The 21,437-nt window shown below is 34.5% G+C and overlaps 1 protein-coding gene across 1 annotated transcript in view; it reads right to left on the bottom strand.

Annotated features, from left to right (window-relative positions):
- Positions 1-21,437, bottom strand: part of PTPRD (protein tyrosine phosphatase receptor type D) — a 975,596-nt gene that overhangs the window by 92,029 nt on the left and 862,130 nt on the right. Inside the window, exons 26-31 of the mRNA XM_053932226.1 lie at positions 21,183-21,283; positions 20,146-20,399; positions 15,767-15,857; positions 9,582-9,791; positions 6,184-6,344; positions 862-876 (exon numbers count right to left, since the gene is read on the bottom strand). Of these exons, the coding sequence (XP_053788201.1) occupies positions 862-876; positions 6,184-6,344; positions 9,582-9,791; positions 15,767-15,857; positions 20,146-20,399; positions 21,183-21,283 (832 nt within the window). The remainder of the gene's footprint in view (positions 1-861; positions 877-6,183; positions 6,345-9,581; positions 9,792-15,766; positions 15,858-20,145; positions 20,400-21,182; positions 21,284-21,437) is intronic.

Genomic DNA, 21,437 nt, shown 5'->3' with positions numbered 1-21,437 from the left:
TTTCACAGTGTCACTTGGCCCTAGTGCTCTTTCTTCTTACTGAAGTTGTGTGATATAGCTTTCAGAAAGTCTTTTACCCTGTACCTCCTTGTCTTTAACTCTAGGAGTCTTAAGTGTCCTTAAGTTTCTGGAATTGTCCAGGGACAAGCTTAATTTAATTTTTTTCCACTTGAAAGTTAGTACCAGGCTGCAATTTCATATTAATCTAATAAAACCACTAAAATCTCTTCCAATCATGTATCTGAATATTTTGAATACTTATAGAATAACATAATGGTTTATTATGTATTATTGATTGGAGGAATATTCTGGGTTTTTTTAATCTCTCCAGCCTGTAGAAGACATCTCAATTTTTCCAGACAATACAATGATTCTGAGATAGGTGGGGAAAAAATTCCAGAAAGGAAAAATTATATCACTGTATCATTTTCACTGGTAGAACTGTAAGTCAGTGTTGAGTTTATGTATATTGGACATTATGAACATTTAGAGCAGCTAATGCCTCAACTACAACCATGGATTCCTTCAAGAACTTTGGTTATTGTGTACAACCACTCCCTGCACATCACTAAAACACAAATCATTAAAATCATATGACCATTGCCAAGTTCTGCTATCTCTTGAAAACTCACCCCACGGAGACACACAAAAACCTCAGTGAAACTCTGCTGCTTGTATTACATTATTTTCAGTGCTGTAAATAACATAGCAAATCTTGCATTTGCCCTCATTGATAGATTACTGCCTACATTCACTTAAGACTGACAGATGCTTTGTCTTAGATCATTATCATGATGACTTTTTTCCTTTTTTTTCTCCTTTTCTGTATTAAATGAAGAGTGATTATTTTTCACTTCTCACCTGTCAGGTTTACTGCTCCATTTTAATGCAGCAAGGAGGGAAGAAAAGGTGAAATGTTAGTTGACCACCAGCACAGAGAATAATCATGAAAATAGGAGATACAAGAAATTTTGATTTGTAGTAAAGATATGTAACTAAACCAAATTAAGCTATGGCAGCTCATCAAAATATTCAATTCTTGGAAATCATAGAATTAATGGTGGACCCAAGGTCATGTCCAAAGTGAATCTTCTGTTGAAAAATACACCTCTATCTGCCAAGAAATAAGACTTCAAATTTTAGCCAGTGAGATAATGGAGAATGGGTGTTTAATTTGAGCCGTGAAAGTAACGTTAACATTAGATTGAAAAATTACTTCTCACTGAGATGCAGCTCCCTCTTTCTTTCTAGAGAGAACAGAGATGAGAGGAGGGAAAGAGGAAAAATGAAAGTGGAGGGCAGACTAGAATGGGAAGAAGAGAAAGGGAGAAGAGGAAGAGAAAAGGAAGTGATGAAAAAGGCTAAATATATGAAACACATAAAACCTGTAATAAATTAAAAAAAAAGTAATAAAAATAAATGAAAATTTCTAAAACTATTTTACAAAACCAGGTAATAAAATATCAATAAATTTTTAACAGTACCCTGGAAAGCAAGGGCATCATAAATCTTTTTCCAATGAAGGATTACATGACTTTTTAGGTTTAGAAAAAATGCCATGTACTAGAGGTCTACAGTGATCTGTATAGATCTGTAGTGATCTATGATCTGTAAAGTTTAGGTAAACAGGAAAAATTATTTATTATCTCTCACCAATGTGTTCTATTATACACAGACACTATAAATACAGTGTTTATCTTTCTCTGTGTTGTTCATAATAAACAGGGGTTCTACAAATATTTTAATAGCTTTTAATCTGCAATGACCAGATTACACACATTATGAGGAAGTGTTTAAAATTCTTCATCATCACTTAAGATTTCCTATTTTTCTGTTTTGCATTTCTGTGCTTTTTAAATTTTTTTTTTAACATGTGAGGTTTTTTCTCTTAGAAGCTTATTTCTTCTTATAGCTTAAGATTCAGCAGGGGACCAGCAGTTCAATGGAGGTGATTCTGCCCCTTTACTCCACATATATGAGACCCCACCTGGAGTGCTGCATCCAGTATTGGGGTCAGCAGTACAAAAAAGACATGGATCTGTTGGAGTAGATCCAGAAAAGGGTCACAAAAATGATTGGGGGTGGAACAAGAAAGGCTGGATTGAAGAACTGGGATTGTTCATCCTGGACAACAGAAGGCTTTGGAAGACTCTCTTGCATCCTTCTGGTACTTAAAGGGGTTTATAAGAAAGATGGGGACAGACTTTTTCAGTAGAGCCCATAATGGCAGGACAAGGGGTAATGGTTTTAAAGTGAAAGAGGGTAGATTCAGTCTAGCCAGAAGAAAGAAATTTTTTATGATGAAGGCGATCTATTTAATTAGATTCCCCAGAGACATGGTGGATGCCCTGGGTACTTTAAAGGCCTGTGGATGGGGCTCTGAGAAACTTGACCTAGCTGAAAATATCCCTGCTTATTGCAGGGGGTTGGTCTAGATGACCTTTAAAGGTCCCATCCAATCCAAACTAATCCATGATGCTATGATTCAGAGTGCTGGAGCTACTATATTCAAAAGATTTAAGTTTAGGCTACAGTCTTCTGAATCAAATCAAAAAGCTGCACTTTATAAAAGCAAACAATACAAAGTCTGTCAAGATGGCTTTAACTTCTCTTCCTTAGAAATTGGAAGATCTAGAATAAGGAACCTTTTGCTCTTCATCAGTGGAAAACTGAAATTAGGGAATCGATGATTTCTTAAAAACGACAAGAAATATCCACATAAATTAATTTGTTAAAAAAAAAAAAATACACCCAAAGCCTGAGAATGAGATGACAGAATGCATCATGGGGACAATCACTTTTCTCTCTAGTTTGTCCATTTCTGAGAACACCACACAATTTCCAGAGCTCTTAAACATTCACTAAGTTCGTAATCAACCAAATCCTATGTAACTGAACATGTATCAAACACATAAAATATATGTAATCTGTGACTCAAGCAGACCTCCTAATGGCTAGGCATTTCCTCTAGGACTTACACCATCTATCTATCTATCCAGGTTTGCTTTTGTTTGGGATTTTGGATACAAATCTTACTGTGCTGAATAAGATACTTCATCTTCAAACAAAGAAAATATTTATTTTCTTGTCAACAAGAAAATGGCCAAAAAGGAAGCAAGATTTATCTAACTTATTTGAATCTCTTGATTTGATTGTTTATAAAGTTTGATAGATGGAAAGATCTACTCCAAAATAAGTGTCTCCATTTACTATGAGTGCAAGGTGGTTTCACTGCTGCAAGGACAGAGAACTGGTTAATGGCCAAGTCAGTTCCATTTGCCAAGACACAGTCAAGTGTAACTCAGGAAAAAATAGTTTTTACTGTGAGGATAGTTGAATATGAGAACAAGTTGCCCAGAAAGGTCATTGAGTTTCCTTTCTTAGCTGTACAAAACTTTGCGTCTGAGCAAACTGCTGCAGTTGACCATGCTCTGAACAGGGCTGAGATGAGACACTCTCCAGAGATATGTCCTTTTGATTCTGTGAATCTGTGAGTTCTTCTGCACACAGGATATTAATTGGCCTCATCTGTATTGGCTATTATACATATTGTATGTCCAATGATAAGAAAAGGTATTTTTCCGTATTATTCTCATCTATTACTGTTACTTACTAAGCTGCCATGACCTTCTGGCTATATTCCAATATATGATCCAAAAACCTGTCCATGAAATATCCTTGCTTTCAGATTTTAGGAAAAGTAAATGCAGAGGCAATAACCTTTTTACAGCTTAACAACAAATATTAAAGAGTTCAAACATGCATTCCTTGTCTTTGGAACAGTTAAATATACTTCAAACCAACCCATGAAACTTATCCACACTATCTAATAATGTCCCGTTTTAAAGAAAGGGAAGACTTCTCTCCATAAAATTATTCTTTTGGAAACTGCAGTCATAATTTCTCTGTAATTGTAATTAAAATGTGTAAGTAGTATTGTAAATCAAGAGCTTAGTGGTCCAAGTCTGTACAAAAAGGTTTCTATGGACAGAGGGAATTAAGCACCGTTGACCTTTATTTGAGTTACTACTCTTTGCACTTCAGAAGACACAGTCATTTACTGGTCGTCCTCTTTGCACTGCACATTCTTTAACAAAATCCTCTGTAATATTTTTGCATATATGTTCATAACTAGATTGATGCCCTCTACCTTCATTTTCTTTTCTCAATATCATACTTGTTGCACTTATAGCACAATATATTCTAGAAATACACTAGTAAAATTTTCTGTATCCACAAAAATTACTTGTTTGCCTGTTTCTTTAATATATTTTTCCCATCTAACTCCTGTAGCCACATTGTCTATTTAACTCACAAATTAAACTTCACTGTTTTCCTGAAGTGATATGTTAAATATCCCAATTGTCTTGTCATTGCTCTTCTACAGTCAGCAAATCTATCAAAATCTAGCAGTAAGCTTGCATTCAGGTTGCCTACTCTTGGAAAAAATATCCAATTATATACTACCTTTTTATAGAAATAAAAGCTCATAGAGGATCACAGACTGCTAAAACTGCAGTCATAATTTCTCGGAGGAAATTTGCCAAATCAGTGCAGTTTAACAAATTAAGAGTAAACAGCTGAAAATAGACAAATAAATAAATACATATGGACAGTTGCCCAAACAGTTCTAGTACAAGTAGTAAATAACAGATGGAAAACATGTCCACCATTCTCAGCAAATGACAATGTCTTCATACTACTGATGAGCAAATTTTACCTGCTTATATGTGGAATATTCCCTTTTTTTTTTTTTTTTTGGTAATAGATTAGAAGATTGCTATTTTTGTTCCATAAATGTAATCAATAACTCTAGAAGCAGTTGCACATCTGCTTAATATACTACTGTTTGGATTTCTTTTGTAGTAAGGGAGAAGATTTACTTTTAAACTAATTAGAAGAAAGGAGTTTTTCCCTTTTAGCACATTTCCAATGACCAGTTTTTGAAGTGATGGACAGAAAATTGAGTTGGTAACTAATTTGATTGGCTGAGACACTGTGAACTACCAGAAATGTTCAGGAGATGTAGTATCTGCAAGCAACAGATGCTGTATGATTCTAGCCCTGAAACCATTCTATAAATGTATATCTATTTGGAATCTAAAGATGAAGTTAACTCTGGAGTGGTTATTTACTGCCAAACAGAGAATTCTTTCCAAAACCTGAAGAGAGTTCTCTTCATGAAACTTAAAAGGTATTTGACCGGAGACACTAAAGGTAGGAAGAGCATACAGGCTCGGATTTAAATATTTATACACATGTAATAGCATCATAGCCATTAGTTTTAGAAGACACAGTTCATTTTATAAAATTATTCCTAGTGTGCCCCCTCCCCAGAAATTGGCAGCATCTTTGTAATATTCCTCAATTCTACTTTTTCAATATATTTCAAAAATATATTAGGAATTAAATATAAAAGTTTTTGAGTTTTATTCTTTGGTTTTAATTTGGTATCTTGACCCGTGTTAGCTCATTTACACTGTAAAAGGCTGCTACATATAAATTATGGCATCATACACAGTTTTCACTGAGTATGTTGTAAGGCAGAGGGAAGTCCTTTGTGTAATAGCAAAACTAAATCTGTGTCATAGAGAGTGAAAGAAGAATGAGTGAAATTTGATCTTATTGCAAGATTAGTAGGAACCAGCTATTTGATGTCTCTTTAATCTTTCAGTTTAGAGCTCCAAATTTATATAGATACATTGCCAAATTGAGGCCAACTGTCAAAAGCTGAAATTCAAATTACTTGAATGGAGATGAAAATTACATTTAACAACAAGCTGAATGTAACCCCTAATGCATTACTATTATACATCTATAAACAAGTTCTAAAAAGTCAAATGTGCAAATTCCATACATATTTATGTGCAAGCACATATTTACTTTCTTTGCATACAAATGCATCTTTGCATACAAATGTATGCAAAGTGGTAAAAACATTTAAATGCAATAGAGTTAATATAGTGTAATCAGCAGAAAATGTACTCACATACCTGTAATTATTGGAAACTTTCAGTCAAAAATTTCTGCAGCAGTCTAGAAGCCATTGATAAATTTCAAAATGTTCCAAAGCAATGACAGGTAATATTGTAGCACAAAAATACAGTGTGGAAGAGTATTACAAAGTGACCAATATAGAGGGGAAATGACATACCTTTCAAGAAAATTAAAAGGTAAACCTACCTTTTATAAAGAAGTATAGCAATAACAATACAGATGATAAACACCACTGCAAGAACAGGTCCAACAACCCAAATCAAGCCTTCTTCCTCATCTGTAATTGGCTGGGGATCAAGATCCATTGACACAACAGGATCTGAATATGGGCTTGTTGCATACATGGTCTGTAGAAATAAAAATAATTCTTACTTAAACATGAAGCAATGCATTAAAATGTTAGCTATCCCACATCCAAAATAAATGTATAGAAGGTAATGATGCAATTAACACAGCAAACCACCAATGCAATTTTTCTTGAAGGCAATACACAAACTTGCAAATTGAACAGTGTGTTGTTATTATCATCTTTATTTTGTGTTCCACATATTAGCAATGACCTGCAGACAAATCATGTAGCACAGTCCTTGCAGAACACTTTGCAACCTAAGCAGAGAATGAAAAAAATTAATAGGACACTGAGAATAGCCCATCAGTTACCAATTTTTGGTTTTGTTTTAGTTTCATACCAGCTTAACACTTTCCTCCTGCACAATATGAAAGGGTACTTGTGACATAACAAGACTGCTATAGATAAAAATAAAGGGGACTGAATGTAAGAGGTTCCTTGAAAAGGGTCTTGCAACAATAGTACTGTGCATTTTGACCAGTCAAAAACTGTCTGACAGAATATACCTACACAAGGTGGAGAAAACTTGAATTTAAGACTGAAAAATGGGAGAATTCATCATAGAATATGAATGGAAGCTAAACACTCAGTCTTTCATAAGGATGAAACTAGAATTATGAACCAAGAGAGCTGGCCTAGAATAAAATCCATGGTAAGAGAATTTTTTTTTATTCTTATCCGACCTGAGATGTTTTATCTGTGGCTGAGTGCAGAGTTAAAATTACAGACTAGAGAGGCTGAAGAGTCAGCCTGCTAAAACTGAATCATTTTAAGAACTCTGAGTTATAGTAAAATCAGAAGTTCTAAATTGTTTGTACTTACTTCTTGTTTGTGCTAGTGTGTCTTCATCAGCACTAAACTAGGATTTGAACTACAGATCTTGCAAAAGACTTAAAAACTTGATTCAGTAGTAGATCAGAAATGTCAGCTAAAACAGAATAAGGTAACTAAAAGAGATTATCTTCCATTTATGTTTGCACTGTATTTTGAAAGATGCCCTAAGCCAGGAGAAGTGTCATCAAAGGAGACATGGTTTTTTGCACTTCATTTGGTTGTGTTTTGGGCTCTGCGCTATGATAGTGTCTGGGTTTGAGACAGGATTAGGATTGGCAAAGCTGAGGCACTAAGTGCTACTGAGCTAGCACCTATGTCAACAATCTCCAGTTATATTATAGCATTTTACTACACCTGGCATCTGCCACCAAAACATCCCTATGTTTCAAGTCTATCTATGATCATTGTCTGGAAAGTGGGGAGACTTCACATTCCATTCCTGAACCACCCATGTAAACTGATTTTTTTCCCCAGGTTTAGTACTCTCAAGAAATAAAAAAAGGTTAATTGCTGCAAGAAGAAACTCTTTGTATTTCTCCTCTTGCAGCAAAAATGCCTGGAAAAAGACATAGAGGGATATTCAGGGCAACAGTATAAACACTTACTACCTTTTCTTCAATAAATAGCATTTCACTTTCAATTTTAAACCATCCTGTATTAATGAAATATTTAAACTCATTTATTATTTAAAAAATTTATCTTAATTTTTCTTCCTCTTGATGACATTCTTAACATATTTATAGATTTTAATCATAGCTCTCCAGCTCCTATTTTACTAAGTTGAACAAATTCAGACCTTCCCATGACCTCTTTTAATTCAAGTTCTTTATTCTACCAATCAAGAGAGAAATTTTGTGCTCTCTAAATAAGAAGCCTTATGTAAAATGCAACATCTGAACATCAAGAAAAACATCCCTTGCAAGTTATTTCAGTAGAACCTGTAGTCCTAAACAAAATCAGCTATATATGCTGGGAGCTGATACACTGGACCACTGAAAGTCATTGAAAGCTGAATCTCACACACCCTTAAAAAATTCTTCACAGTCTGTGACTACCTCAATGTTACTCAATCACACAGATGTTTCAGATGGCATGCTGAAATGTGTTATCGATAATCTAAGTTAATTAATGCCTTTTGAAGTCTTTCAAGAGTAGGACCCTATATACATTTTGCCATATGCATCAGTTTACAAACCTATTTGTTCCTGCTTTTTCATCCTGATTTCTAACAAAGCGATACATTTAGGTCATTTATACCTTAATTAATACAAAAACCACAAGAAACTGCACTTTATATTGAGAAGATCCATTTTAGTATAGGTAATTTATGATATACAGATTTATGGCCTCATAACTTTATAGTAAAAAGCTGTCTACCTTCTCCAATCTGAACCTTTCTGATTCAACACCTTCAGAATTATCTGTCTATGGAACCCATGTCAAAAAGTGAAAAGAGAACTTTTGATTTATGTTAGAGCTTGCAGGAGGCACTTTATTTTCAAATGAAGCTACATGTCTAAAAGTATTCAAAGTGGAACTACCTCCTCATCGTGCATAAGTAGGCACATTCCATTGACACCAAGAAAGCAATTGCAGTGTTATACACTGCAAGCATTTGACTAGAATTCAGTGTATTTGTGTTGGAGTTTCAAGTGATTGAACCTACAAATGTACCTGTCAGATTTAGTTATGAAATAGAAACATACACTATTACACACTGTATGTTAAAATGCTAATGTGTATTGCATCTTTCAAAAGTCTTACATCTGTCTTTTTTTTTCTTTTTTAATACATTACATGCATTAGGTTAATTCACGCATAAAGGGATGTGACTACAAAATGAATTACGTAAAGAGAAATGACAGCTCATTATTAGTTCACCTCAGGGATTTTCCTTATTATTGAATTATTTTCTAACTTTCTAAAAATTTACCGATAAAATTGTTATGGAATGACTGTAACTAAAGAAGGTAGCTGTGCATGTCTCTAGTTCAATGGATCTTTCCAAGAACCCTGTATATCCTAGACCACTATTCAATGGTAGCATCAAAAGACAGCTTTTAAATTCTTTTAAATACAGATGCTGCTGTAAAGGTCATGTATCAAAAGCTGCGTCCATGGTCAAAAATGATATACATTATAATTTTTCAAAGGATCATGACACAGCTAATAAAAGGTGACTCTTAGGTTTCAGTTATACACTGAAGTAATACACAAAGGTGCAAACAGAATAGAAGAGTTCAAGGAATTAATGGGCATTGAGTAAGTAAACGCTCACTTTAAAAATGCTCTGACATATAACATTTAAAAAAAAGCTTTAGGGAAGTGGAATAAGCATTGAAAAAATGTTTTCATGATTGTACAAGGTAATTTTGATATTGAAAAACATTAACTAACTCACAGATTCTGAGTGCTCCATTACAGCCAACACAAAGAAGACGTATTCTTGACCACTCTGCAGTTGCTTATTCTCAAATCCACCATAATGCTTCTTATCCCCCAATGTGAATTCCGTAGGAAGAACTTCAAAATGAGCTGCAATATATGGCTTTAATTCAACTTCCCTCCCAAGACGAATGCTTCTGCGTTTCCTAGCTATCTCCTTAAGCAGCTTTAAAATGAAGGGAGGGAAAAGAAAGGAGGGGGGAGAGAGAGAGAGAGAGCAAGCATGAACAGAAAGATAACTGTAAACAATTTTAACGTAACTTATTGACAGTGTAATGAGAAAATTTAATGCATGACCAGGAACTACAAAAACAATTTATCTACATTTCATGAGACATATCAGTATCACTAAATCAATTGCAAAATCTTCTAAATTCTTGTTGTTCTTGTTAGGATAAGATACTAGGAGGCAATTGCAGTGCCCAGACTACACACATAAAACAATTTTTAGGTACTGTTGTGTCTAGAAGGAGGTTGGGAGAGGGAGTATAAGGAAACAATATATTTTCTCTGAAGACATATAAATACACATGACATATTACATATTTTTTATCTATTAAAAATCTATTTTTTATATTATCTATCTATCTATCTATCTATCTATCTATCTATCTATCTATCTCTGTATTAAGTGATTCATAGAATAGAATCATAAAATCAAGTATGTTGGAAAGGACCTCTAAGACTGATTCTAGCCATTAACCTAACACTGCAATGTCCACCATCAAACCATGTCCCTAATCACCAAAACTACACATCTTTTTGAATACCTCCAGGAACGGTGACTGAATCACTTCTTCTGATAAACAAAGCTAAAATTTACATCAGTACACCTGTGATACGATCAGATGCTAGGCTCAAGTTTGGAAAACATACACTTACTAATAAAGGAACTTAAGCTCAGCTAGCATAATCTATTGATTAATTACTTATTAAATCAGACAAATAGTTCTTCAATAACTTTTTTTGCTTTACATATAATGGCATCCCACAAAAATTAGTCTGATTTGATTACAAGGAGTCCGAACTTCACCTGTGTGATAAATTATGACTTTTAAGGTCTCTTTGTGGTTCCCTTGTTTTTTGCTTATGAAACTTACACAATGTCCTGTAGTCTTATAGTTAAATCACAGATTTTTCTAATTAGCTGTTTGGTCTTTTCTAGTTTTAGCACACTAACACTTCTAATACAGTAGATTAGCATAAAATTCATTTCTAGAAGAAGGAAACAAATCTCTGGAGTGAGAAGGAGATAAAAAAAGAAAAGATACTAAAATCTGATCTTAACTATATATGTTAATTTCAAAGTACGTGTTTAGTCAGGGAAGCTCTCCAGAGATTCCTGGAATCACAGAATATGCTGAGTTGGAAGAGATCCTCAAGGATCAGTGAGTCCAAGTCCTGGCCCTGCACAGGACAGTCCCAAGAGTCATTCCATGTGCCCGGAAGCACATGGTCTCTGTCATGCTGGTGCTGTGACCACTTCCCTGGAGATCCTGTTCCGGTGCTCAAACACCCTCTGGGTGAAGATTCTTTTCCTAATATCCATCCTAAACCTCCCCTAACACAACTTCAGACCATTCCTTTGGTCACCACTGATTGAAGAGATCAGTGCCTGCCCCTCCACCTCCCCTCATGAGGAAGTTATTAGTGCAACGAGGTCTCTCCTCAGTCTCCTCCAGGCTGAACAAGTCAAGTGATGTCAGCCACTCCACATATGGCTTCTCCTCAAGGCCCTTCACCATATTCAATGCCCTCTTGATTTAGGCCTCAGCTTAGTGAGCACATCTTTTTGTCTTCCCCTCATGGGATCTTGTATTTTGCAAAATTAACAATTGCAATGCATGTAAAGCAACCTAATATTCACTCTGCTACTCAGAAAGAAGCTTTTAATACTGTTGATACCCCTTCTTACTGACTAAATTTAAAATTACAGATATATATGAAAGAAAGTTGCACCACTTGAATCCAGGCTTCCTTAACATTGAGGGCATTTGGATGGTGCATCTTCAAACATCTATACAGTCAACTGCTTTCCAGCTCTAATGCTGTGTCTGTGCCCTGTTGCAGAGATTTTATATCCATTTATCTCTATCAATTTCAATGCCATGACACAAAAGCTGGTACAGTGCAATGGATCCCCTGAGCAAAAAATGGCCATAATTTGAGACTAGAAATCATTATTCATTACTCAAGGACAATCAGCAGTCCATATTTCTTTTTCCTTCTTCCTAAACAGTTTAATGAGCAGCTAGAGTCTATTTGCGTCGTATAAAAATGAGGCCATCAGAGAACTGTAATATTGAAGAGATTTCTATTTAGTTACTTTATTGAAGGTGACTCTCACATCTGTTGGTAGCTTCCTATGCCCTGGGAAGAGTTACTAAATGCAGAACATGAGGCAGAGAATAGTCAAAGTTTGTTCCAGGTTAGATCAGCCCTTATAGGATCTGCTGAGGGAAGCACTATGAAAAGCTTGTCTCTTTATGATGCCACATTTTATAACAATGGCTATGCAGAATGCTGAACATTGGCTATCTGGATGTCTGCCAAAATATGAAGCTAAGTATTGGGTAGTGACAGTGCATGCTACTCCTGTAAAGTCAGGAGGCACAAACAACAGCACTACTAGAGGTATTCGGCTTGTGCCATCCCCAAAGGTAACTGATATTTCCATTTACCACTTCCACTAGAATTAAAGTTGTGTGTCTGCCTCAGTTGAATTCTTTATTCTTTATTCTTTATCATATGTTTCCAGATTACATGGTATTTATAATTTAGATAATAAATAACTCATAATAAAATGTCAAAGTACGGTAGGAGTACTGCAATCAAAATTAGATTGAGAGGCAAAGAAAAATGTTTGATCTTGATTATCTCTTGCATTTCAAATATTAACAGAAAATGCATATATTGGAAGAAAATGCAATGCTGAAGTACAGTATTAGAGTGATCAGAAACTGAGTTTTGGCTGTGAATCCTAAAAGTTAGCCTGCATCAAATAAAATTAGTTAAACTTTTCAAAGGTGGTTATACATCACCTAATGCCAGTTAACTTAGGTGTGTTTGAGTGGAGATAAAAACTTTGTAACATTGATTACACATGATTGAGTAGATCTCAGGTGAACCTCCAGCCTCATTAATGTTTCATATGGAATTTGGGTTGTCCCCAAATATCATTACTTATTCATCTATCTCCTATTGTATTCTATATACAGATTTCAATAAAATTACTGAATTCATTAAAGATTTAACATGGCAACCTTTATTTAGGCTTTACTGCTTACAGATCTAAAGTAATCCTACTAGGTAATACTTACTGCAAATCATAATATCTTTTTCTGTTTCATTTATTTGCATGATGTGTCTATTAAATGTCTATTTAAAGTCACTAAACCTCATGATATTAAAAAAAAAAGAAGAAATTTTGAGTTAGTAAAAAAGGACTGTATCTCTAAATTTTTTTTCAGATACCAAACATCTAGTTCATTATCTGATCTTTCAAAACTATCTTAGTTTCTCTCAGAGCTGAGGTTCAAGGAGCAGGAAGATTAGGTAACTACAGTAAGGCTGAAGAGTCTTTTTGGGCTGCTCAATTATGTAATGGAGTTATACTCAAGAGCTGTGTTATTAGCAAACACTTTCCTTCTGACAATCTAAGCAAAGTATTTGGAACATAGTTCTTTGAAATATCCATTGCCCAACCATTTCTGATACTGGACACCTATCTGAGATCATACTAAAAATATAAATACATACAAGTATCCTCACTTGATCATCGAACTATTTGCTCAGAGAGTAGTCGCTTTTTTTGGGGGTGGTGGTGTGGTTTAGCTTGTTTTTTTTTATTTGTTTGGGTTGTTTATTTGTTTTTGTTAGTTGTTTGTTTGTGTTTTTTGGGGTGCTTTTTTGATTTTGGTTTTTTGTTTTGTTTTGGTTTGGTTTTTTTTCTTTGTGTTTTTTTTTTTTTTTTTTTTTGTGTTTGTTTTTTTTTTGTTTTGGATTGGTTTGGTATGGTTTTTTTGTGTGTATGTGTGTGTGGAGGGTTGTTGGTGTTTTGTTGTTATTTTTTTCCAAATGTATTTATTGAGTTCACAAACTTGTCAGGAGTAGTACACTTAATAAAATGCATACTTTCCAAAGCTGGAGGCAAACCACTCTTTTAAGTAATAGAACCTGAATGAGTTAGCATGATATGCAGTTGCTGCCTGCTTTTAATGTTTTTCCTTGCTCAGTTCTTGCTATATTATTGGTGGCAATTGCAGAAGATAGATCAAGGGATTTAGTTCTTTATCAGAAATAACTTCATTTTCCAGTCAATACATATCTTATTTCTTCCATTATTAATTCTACAATGTGGTCTCAATTATATCAGTAGAAGTGGGAAACAACCCCTCCTGATACAAGTATTTCTGAATTAATAAATGTTCTTTATCAATCTGTTATACAGACTAAAGCAACACAACTTGCAGGATGATTAAAATGACCTTTTGTTATGAGAATCAGCAGGAACCATAGAATTTAATTGCCAGAAAGTTCAATGTCATCTGGCACCTATCCTTTAATCTATTAATGCTGCTGAATGTGACTACAGCCTTTGGATGTTAAAAGAGGGTGGTAATACTCAATCAGTTTCCATTACTGTATGGATGTGGCTGTCAAAGTTTTATTGTTGAACTGTACTTGATGTCACCTATGACTATGATCATGAGCTGATGGCATTTACAATCCAAGTTCTTTTGAAGGGAAGAAGTTAATAGATCAAAGCAAGGCATTGCTGCAATTGCATGAAGAGAGATGATCACATAAATGAAACTGGTCAAGAAGAAGCATAGGGTTGAATGAGTTAGTCATCATGCCTTCCTCTGAACAGTTGCTTTTAATATTCTGATTAAGGATTTGCCTGTTGTTGCGACAAGGACTGAAATAATTCTGCTTGTATTTTGAACGCTTTTTACAACACTGTTAGTTGGGTGAAGATCTTTATTTTCCCTATATTTTGGTGCAAAATTTGAAATTTATATCCATTTTGTTAATGGCAGGAGACAAAAAGAACCTTTATGCTTGCTTGCAGGTGATCAACACTTCCCAGTAACTGTGTTATGGGGGAGCATATGGTGAGGTTATCTCTGTAACATAAATCTCTTGAATCTACCAAGAGAAAATAGAAAAATAAATAGATATAGTCAAAAGGACACTATAACAGGAGTAAAAAAAACCTGATTCTGGTCTTGAATTGCAGACCTATTACACATACAAAGTACCACAGCATTTGAATGTTGTCTAAAATCTTGACAAGATACAACAAGAAAAATAATAACACTACCAACTGTTTTTTATAAAAGTCTCTCATATGGGGCCCTTGAAAGAGTTTTAAAATCACAAACATTAACATTACTACAGATTTACAGATTGAAAGAAGAAGGCCAAGTTTGCATGTGCTATACTGTCCTTCGGTAAAACAGAAAATGGGGGTGAATATTGTATTTTCTGGAATTATTACTATATCAATAACATACTGAATTGATTTCTAGCATTGCTGGGTTTATTTCTAAAAGGAAAGTAATTCCTCCCCTTGGATTAATATCATTTATAGTTTCAAATGATGACACAATGTTGCTCTTTCCTTCTTTGTTCATGGATTTATTTCTGATCACAAACTGTTGATGGAATGGAGGCTATGTCTCATCAGAAGTATTACAGTGTATGACAATCAGGTAAAAACACTACCAGAAGGTCAAATATTAAACTGTGGTGCAAATTCCAATTTAGCATTTGTTACAGACTTAGTAAACACCCCTCTAATGAACCAGACCTTTATTACAGTTCATATTGTTGGTGATTAAACTTTTGCTGACAAGTCATTTCACCTCCTGCACTTTTGCATCACTCTTTACAATAGAAAAAGAATAAAATATTAGTGTCAACAAATATAAGACACTTTGTGTTCTTTATTGCAACTTAATGTCTTTCTGTGTTCTCATTTAAGTAATATGAATTTTTGTTTTGGATCTCCACAGGGTAATAAAAATATAAAGTATCCTGACAAAACTTTTAAAACTGGTGAGTTAATTAGCTAAAAGCAGAAAGATTGCTTCTTTAATAAAGGAGAAGAAAAAAAACCCAAACCGTATACAGTACCTCATCTAATTCCATTTCATCTGGACTCTCCCATGGTTTGATAAACTTTCCACGAGACCTCTTCAAAGGCACAATAACTATGTAATAGCCTCTGTAAATGACAAAGGTGGACAAAAGAGAAGTTGAATGAAAAGGAACAGATAAATTGATGGAGCAGGTCTGTTTAGAGGAACTTAAGAGAAAAGTGGTGTGTTGAGAATAAACTTCTGTGCATTAATATGTCACTGCAGCCTTCCAAAAATAGCTGTAAACATTCACACTCTTGAAATAACATCAATTTTAAAGCATTTAACAAACAAATAGCACCAATTACCTGCCTTTTTGTGCAAACATATAAATATTTATAAAAAACTTTAATTACAATGTACTAAAATGCCAGCATGAAATACAAGAACCATAGGTATGCCCTGCCACCATCGCACTGAAAAAAGAACCTCAAAGCCCTAAATTGAAATATATTAGCACATATTTAAATCTCAATTACCAACCTATCTTCCCCCATTTTAATGTATAATCAGAACAGTAGGTTTAAAAAATGTATTTTTTAACATCAATTTCATAATAAAGTGAAAAGAAAGCAAATAGGACATACAATGCACCCATACTCTCTTTCCTTTTGACAATCAAATGCCATTAGCTCTATCTACATAAGTATCTTGCTCACAGTCATAGGTAAGAGAGCTTTATATATACTCTCTTTATAGCTAGGATTTGCAAATTACATACATCAGTTTTCCGAATAGTATTTCCCTAATAATATTTTCTTCCTCCCCACCCATGGAGGGGAGGAAATTATATTTTCTAGTGTGATGGAGATCTACTTTCACTGCTTACTTCACAAAGCCTGGATATGTGTCAGGCAGATCCATAACTTCACATTACTGTGAGGGAAGAAGCCGTGGAATTACAACAGCAGGACATGCAGGGTAGTATAATATACATCTTCTTGATACACATACTTGTCAAAAAGTCAAGCACTCTCCGTATCAGGGGAGAGGGAAAAAAACATTTACTTTGTTTCTAGTAAAAAAAGCTTATTAAGTTGTTTCTAGGTCTCATTATGGAAGATAATTTCAGTGTCTCATGGGCCATCTCCTCTTCCAGTCTGCTTTGTTTTTACAACCCATTCAACCTTCAAAACTATTAATTTTACTTATAAAATGCAGCTGAAAATCCTAAGTAATTAACAAGGAGTCTACAGAAAAGGAGCTGCCTTAATATGGGCATCTCAGTCTAAGCCAACTCTAAACTATCTTTTTACCATACCAGTGCAAGCCATTGATCCATTTTAATAATCTCTTCTTATTTAAAGCTCTTTCTCATAAAATAAAATGCAACAAAACTTTAGATTTTCAGCTCCTGTAGAAAGTATGTGTATTCATTAATATTTGTGTTAAGAAATTTGAGGAAATTTTCTGTGGAAATGCTAAGCTCCAACAGGAGCTCTGGAAAACAGCGTGGCCCACAGATTTTTAACTAGTGTCCACTTGTTGTATTTCATTATTTCAAAAAACATCTGTGGCATGCATTCTTATAGTGACAATATTATAAATCATCTTTTGAAAAGATTAAAAACTCTAAGGCTGATTAACCCCATGTTTTAAACCTGCATTGGTCTATTAAAAATACTTTGATTAACAAATCCTAGCAAACACTGAGTGACATACCCTTTCTTTAACAGATGTCTAAGATCAAGACAAAAAGAAATGAGAACTTGCTCCTCTATGTCTTTCAAACATCAAAGACACATACTTATCCTTTTCTTTTCTTTTTCTTCATCTTTTTATTTTTTAAGCTAACAGAATGTTCATACATTTTTATTTTCAATTAACGAACATTCAGCATGTAATTGTAACTTTCACACTCTTTTCCACTTCCCTCATGAAAGTCTCCCTCTCATAACTTTGAAAATCTACTAAGACTTTCAGCACATTTTTAAACAGAAAGAATAAATAGATCAATAGTAAGTAGAAAAAAGAAAATTTTCACACCAATATGCAGTGCTGCAAATTGTGAAAGACAACAAAGTTCTGTGATTTTTACTTAATTATGCAAGATGTAGCATCTCCTGAAAAACACGTTTTATAGTTCATTATTTGCTTGTTTGTTTTTAGGTTGGAGTTTTTTCTGGGGGGAGGGGGGAGGAGGGTGAGAACTAAAAGGTTTATTTGGATATTATTTTATCTACTGAGTATTTGAGAGGCCAAGGTCTTCCACAAAACTCTGTTTTTACTTAAGACTTTTCAAAGATGTAAGAGATTCAGAGAAACATGAACTATCCTTTACACATAAAAATTGCTTTGGAAATAGTCCAAAATACTAAAAGAAAGAAAAATTAAGAACTTGCTCCCTTGAGATGAGCAAAAGAGATTATTTTACTAATAATTATTATTTTACAAATCATTCTTCCCATATAAAGACTAATGCAGAATAACTTTACCTATTTTATTGATGCAAGCATCAGGTCAGGTATTCTATTCAGTATGTACTTGCTTTGGTATGCCTGCTCCAAGGGTCAAGCCTATGTTTTATTTCATAAAGTCCAATCAAATCTTCTTAGAAAATAGATGCACAAATAGGAGATACATAATTTGCAAAATTGGCAGTTGGACCCTATAGATTTAATGTACCTTTTCTGATGTCACTTAGCCTCTTTAACTTTTTTACACTATATAAAAGGAAGGGAATTGTCTTTTATTCCAGTGCTATTTTCTGCTGCTGTTTGATCAGCTATCCTGTACATTTTTCTCTCTGTGAATGCTCTGCCTCATAAATCTTTTTTGACTCATTCCATCCTCAGTGTTCCTTAGCTGCATTTGTTACTGACCACATCTTACTCAATCTAATGATAATGACTACATTTTTCAGTTTTTCATCCTTTTAATGTTTCAAAGTAATTTATTTCTTGACCTTACCTGCCTGAAAATCTTCAGTCAGAAATGAAAAAGGGGGCAGCTTTCTAGAAAGCTGTAAAAAATCCAGCAGGGAAAGTACAAGTTGAATCCCCATCATTTAGTGACTGGCTCATTTTCCTCCCCATTTCCTTTACATTACATATGGGAACCTTGCAGATCAACAGGAATCACTATAAGCAGAGCAATAACACTTGTTGATTGTATCATGCTTCATCTTTTCCTGGCAAATCTTTATTGTCCAATCTTTCTAATCCCGGCTGACCATGTGCTCTCAGGTCTTTAGTCCTGTTTCTGTTTAAATTTCCACACCACCTGTTCTGTTCCGAAATCTATGTAACCTCTGGAAAACTCCCAATTTTTTTAGCAAAATCTCCTGTTTTCTTTCTGAGACCAGTGGAGAGGACAAGGTATTTTTATCCTGATAAAAACTATCAGAAACAATTAATCTGAATTAATTTAAAGCAGTACCAATTCTTTAAAACTCAATATAATTCTTGAGTGACTTAGTCTGAGTACTTCAAGGAGCTACAGCAGGGTAGTTTTGCATTGATGAGTTATCCATTCTTTTTGAGATGATATATTTTTGAAAAGATAACTGGTTTTCTGCATCCTTCATTTTGCAGTCCACGATGAAACACAAAATTAGTCTGAAAAAAATCTGCAAACTGAAGGACAATCAGTCTCCATACAAGTCTTACATACTTGGCTATGTGACAAACTTAAAGAGTTCTAGTTGGAACTGACATACAAAGATCATCTATTCCCATTACCTCACCACTTCAGGGCTGACCAAAAGTTAAAACAAATTAAGAACATCATCCAAATACCTCTTAAACACTGACATGCTTGGGACATTAACTGCCTGACTAGGAAGCTTCTTCCAGTTTGAAAAACACCCAAAGTAAACAAATGCTTCCTAATACATCTGAACCTCCCCTGATGCAGCTCTGAGTCATTGCCTCATATTCTATAAATAGATCTCAGTAAGAAGAGATCAGCAGCCCCCTCTTCATTTCCCCTCCTCAGGAACCTGTAGAGAGCAAGAAGGTCAGCCATTAGCCTTCTTTTCTCCAAACTAGACAAGCTCAAGGCCCATAGCAGCTCCTTACAGGACATTTCTTTCAGTCATTCCATTAGCTTTGTTGCCCCCTGTTGAATGTACTCAAGGACCTTTACAACAGAATTTGACATTTGTTCTTAATTTGCATGCCACTCATGACTGCCCAGTGTTCCAATCTATCTATATCCCTCTGTAAGGCCTCATGTCCCTTGAGAGAGTCAACAGCACCTCCCAGTTTACTATATCAAACATTACACCGATATTAGGTCAAATACTACTGCAGAGTACTATAATCTTTGTACTTTATAATTCTTTATGAAGAATAAAGCTGTGGTCCACCATCAAGTGTTAGAATGATCATCTCTCTGGAGTTAAAAACAATGGTATGTCATTCATTCACTCACTTTATATTCTCATTTGAGGGTACTTCTGGAAGTTCCACAGTTATCATGCCATCTAAGTTGGTCTTTCCAATGAAGACTGGCTTTGTGCGAAGCACGTCTGGGGCAGTCTTTGCAGTTACTCTGTGCTGAAGACCCCCAGCACTATTCCCTCTGTTTGTCAGGACAAATGAATATGATGTCTCTGGTTTCAAGTTTGTGATCAGCTTTTGAGTAGCACGTCCATCAACCTCCATTTTCCCATCATCATAAAGGATCTAAGTTAATACACAAAAGTAGTTTTGGTTACTAGGAGCAGGAAAATGATGCTGTCACACTGAATTCAGGAATCAACCTAGCTATAAATTTAAATAATAAATAAATTTTAATTTATTTGGGTAATGAAGGGTGTAAAGCAGTCCTGAATTCACTATTGAAAGTAAACTTCTCACTTTCGGGGGAAAAGAAAAAAGGACTATATTAATATAAAACAAGGTAAACACTCTTGAAATCCAATTTCACTTTTTCAAAGTAAGCAGCTTTTCTTGAACCCAGAATTTATAGCAAGGTACTCTTGTTAAAGGTATCTTGATTTTTTCATTCACACTCCTTATTTAGAAAGGTTTTTGTACTATTTAGTTCCTAAAATACTGTTTTTCAGTTGCCACTGCCTGAGATGACACAAGTGATTAAGAATGAAGCAGGAGAAATTCCAGGCAAGCTTCCATGTTACACTGAGTCTCTGTATCTGGATACAACTATAGCTAGTGCAGTAAAAGCATTGCAAATGAAAAACATGCTGTTGTACATTGAGGAGGCAAAATCCAAAATGGTACTCAATTGCATTTTCTATTGAAAGGACTAGAAAAAAAGAAGAAAAATTTTATTTTCTTCCACTGTTTTCTTTAATATACTGTTGTGGTGAATGAAAAATTAGCAATCTTAGAAACAACGATATTCTCAATACATATTCATGATTTATGATCAGTAAGCTACTTAATCAGGTAAATACATTGTATAGTTTCTGTTATTTTCTCTTGTACAAATGGAAAGTAACTTACTTTGAAAGGCAAAGCTGAATTATAGTTTTCTGGAATTTCCCACGACAGCAAAACAGAAGTCTTCATTACTGCTTTAACATGAAAATTTTTTGCAAACACTGCTGGAAAAAAAGAAACAATGTATATAAACAACATCTTGGAGCTTAGATCTTATCATTTTTCCACTGCTACTTGGGAGCTTTCCATTTAGGTCAAAAATCAACAAGAATTCAATTTTCCTACCTGTTTGTTCATATTTAAATATGACATTTAAAC

Source organism: Vidua chalybeata, chromosome Z, assembly GCF_026979565.1.
Source record: "Vidua chalybeata isolate OUT-0048 chromosome Z, bVidCha1 merged haplotype, whole genome shotgun sequence".
In the NCBI taxonomy this organism is placed as follows: Eukaryota; Metazoa; Chordata; class Aves; order Passeriformes; family Viduidae; genus Vidua; species Vidua chalybeata.
Note: the sequence above shows the minus strand (reverse complement) of the source record. Positions and strands in the feature narration are given on the sequence as shown.